Source organism: Cynara cardunculus (genome assembly GCF_001531365.2).
Source record: "Cynara cardunculus var. scolymus isolate 2C chromosome LG 2, CcrdV1, whole genome shotgun sequence".
Lineage (NCBI taxonomy): Eukaryota > Viridiplantae > Streptophyta > Magnoliopsida > Asterales > Asteraceae > Cynara > Cynara cardunculus.
In genome coordinates, this window is record NC_037529.1 from 42,883,935 (window position 1) to 42,887,498 (window position 3,564).

Below are 3,564 nucleotides of genomic sequence, written 5' to 3' on the forward strand. Positions count from 1 at the left end.
TTTTAGATTTTTTATATTTAAAATGAGATGTTTATCATATATTTGATTATATTTATCTGCAGTTAGTTACACGAATTCATATATAAAGCTTTAATAAGTTATACTTAGGCATAATCTACTTACAATCTTAAGTTTTAAGTAATATGTATTAATAAACAGTATTTTACACATAAAAATGATTTTTAAGAATTTTTGTCAAATTCTTTATAATATAGTATAGATATACACACGACCCATGAAATAATAGTACAATCATATGATATGAGGTAAATTATGAATTGATAAATAGATCTGAAACGAATTTGTCATGCAATTATTGTGCTGTTGCAGAAATAACTTGAGTCAGAGAGATCCAGTAATTTGCTTAGCATGTTCAGCACTTTTCATAATTGCGTAATCATTAAAAATTAAATAGAATTGTTACTAGAAATATTTGAATATAAGTCATCCAGAAGGCTTTTACCAATGGTAAAGAACATCTCATTATCACTAAAATCTCATAATTATATTTTCACACAATTTCACTACAATTTTATACCAATTGATGTTGGTCAAATGTAGAACAAATTTGGTATTTAATATTTATACAAGTTTAATATCTATATAATTTTAATTTATTTGATTACAAATGCTATTTTAGTTTTATATTATATATAAACTATACTTATATTAGTTTATATATGATATATAAATAATAAAACATAAAAAAATGACACACACTCACACACACACACATATATATATATATATTATGATTCAAGAAAACAAAAGGAACATACAAAGTTTTACACCATTTTATTGAAAGAAATTGTGCAAATGATTGGTTATTGATGAACACAATTTGAATAGTTTTATAAATCCTAAAATATATTTGTGTTTTTATTTCTAGTTGGAGCATGTTTTAACATTTCCTTCCACGCCATCAAAAAGCTTTGGACCGGTCGTGATGATGAGGTAAATTATGAATTAATAAACAGATCTGGAAATGAATGTCATGCAACTATTACGCTGTTGCAACAATAACTTGATTCACAGATCCAATAATTTGCTCAGCATATTCATCATCTGTTCTTTTCATAGCATCGATAATAGCAATAAGTGCGACCACGAATGCATAATCCACGTTCTGCTGAATTGTCACCGTGAATTTACCCTTATTGAACTTCTTGTTCTTGGATGGTTTCATTTTGTGCATCTACATAAACAAGTCCATTCATTAGTTTCAGTTTGAGCTTTACACCACAACTGAAGGAATTAAACTTAATCAGCTTTATACATGTAAACATAAACAGCAGAAATTACTAGCAAACAAAGTAAAAGGAAGAACAATTACTTGGGCTATTTTGGTCGAAGAATGATAAGAATCTCCCGTATAAATCGTGCACTTTCTCTTCGACCAGCTTCCTTTGATCTTGAAATCACAAACATCCTTGCTACTCGTTTTGTTCGCCAAGAACACATGTAAACTGGTCTTAAACTGGATCATGTTCGGTTGTTTTGTGCTAAATATCATATCCGAACTGGACGTACTGTTACCCCTAAATACTTTCCATCGATTATGATTACTCATGATCTGGAAAAGAAAATATAGCTAAACTTCAAACAAAACCAACAAAGAACAATAGAATTAGATGAAAAAAAAGATATAAAAGTCACCTTCTCCCGGAGCGTAGCGATGGGTGTGTCGTTGTTGTCGAGTAGCACTCGCTTATGATGGAAAGTTGTGTCGCATGCTTGTACTTTGAGTATGATCTTGTGGTTAACATCTGTGATCACAAGGTTTCCACCAGCATTTGTGTCAACTATGATATCGAAGGGATATGGTGCCGTAAAGTGAGGCCCTATCACAGAAACTGGAATGGATGCAGCCATCATTATTTAATTATCTTCAAATTAACAAACAAATGGTTTTTTAAAGAAGGTATGAATTGGAGAAAGGGTTTTAATAAGATACCTTTGTTGACTTCTGGGGTTGAGACGTTTCATTTGTCAACTCTAAGGAGTAGTGAACACGGTAGTGTTTTACGCGGCGATTCTAATGTTGACCAAGACACTACAACATACAAGGGAGTTGAATATAGGGAAGATCAAATATTAACTATCATTTTTGTGTTAATTTTGAAAACTTTCTTAACCAATCAAATTTCATTATTCTTATACGTTTATGTCTTGTTCTTTTTACCCTTACAAGGGTATTCTAGTAAATTGAATTCATTTGTAACCCCCAAACAATTAATGGGGAGTTACAAACAATCAAATCCCAAAAAATATGCATTCATATTATTATTATTTTTTACTATTGATCTTCCAATTGTTTGGGGAGTTACAAACAATCAAATCCCAAAAAATATGCATTCATATTATTATTATTTTTTACTATTGATCTTTCATGTTCATTCTTGTATGAATTCCTAAATCGCATAAGAAACACAGTAGTAACGATTTTCGGTATTGATCAATTTGAACACAAATGAACCGTGAACACAATTTGAACACAAATGAACCGTGAACACAATTTGAATAAATTAACAGATGTTACCTTAATTTTGTGGGACGTCTATGTATGTGAATATATGGGCCAAAAATTGTGTTCATTTGTGTTCATATCGTGTTCACGGTTCATTTGTGTTCATATCGTGTTCACGGTTCATTTGTGTTCAAATTGTGTTCACGGTTGTTCATTTTTGTTCAAATTGTGTTCACGGTTCATTTGTGTTCAAATTGTGTTCACGGTTGTTCATTTTTGTTCAAATTGTGTTCACGGTTCATTTGTGTTCAAATTGATCAATACCGAAAATTGTTACTACCGTGTTTCTTATGTAATTTAGAAATTCATACAAGAATGAACATTGAAGATCAATAGTAAAAAATAATAATAATATGAATGCATATTTTTGGGATTTGATTGTTTGTGTAACTCCCCATTAATTGTTTGAGTGTTACAAATGAATTCAATTTACTAGAATACCCTTGATAAGTGTATTTTTTCTTCCCAAAATGCCCATTTCATCATTGTTCACTAGGCCTCATTAAAATTCAAACTTTAAAATTTAATTTTTTTATTGATTAATCTTTACCGTTAATTATAGATTTGGATGGCTAAGATCAGTTAATAAGGTTAACACAAAAATGATGGTTAGCATTTTGATCTTGGCCCTATATATATATATATATATATACACATATATATATACATATATATGGGTCTAATCAAATGAGAACTAATTAGTTTGTGTTAACCGTGATGTCCAATCTCAACCACAAATCAATAGATAAATTAAGAAATTTTTAATTTTGGTAATTTTTAATTAAAATTTTAATGCAAGGACATTTTAGGTATTTTCTCTCATCTCTTCTCTCTCCGTCCCCGTCTTCCGGCCACCGTCCTCCGGTGATACCACAGTGTGATACTCAAGCACATATAAGATGCATTGTGATACCACTATGTTACATATCCGATCGACCACACAAATGACCTCAGTGTGATACGCAATCACATATAAGATACATTGTGATACCACTGTGGTATCACCGGAGGACGGTGGCCGGACGGAGAGAGAAGAG

At 30.8% G+C, this 3,564-nt stretch overlaps 1 protein-coding gene across 1 annotated transcript; it reads right to left on the bottom strand.

Moving 5' to 3' along the window:
* Positions 1 to 771: 771 nt before the first annotated feature.
* On the bottom strand, positions 772 to 1,895 carry LOC112507367 (protein LURP-one-related 10-like). The gene is made up of 3 exons (XM_025111931.1): positions 1,657 to 1,895; positions 1,334 to 1,573; positions 772 to 1,195 (listed from the first exon to the last, which is right to left on the bottom strand). Exons 1-3 carry the CDS (start codon positions 1,873 to 1,875, stop codon positions 1,004 to 1,006), a joined length of 651 nt encoding a protein of 216 aa, XP_024967699.1. The 5' UTR covers positions 1,876 to 1,895; the 3' UTR covers positions 772 to 1,003.
* Between the last annotated feature and the right edge of the window lie 1,669 nt (positions 1,896 to 3,564).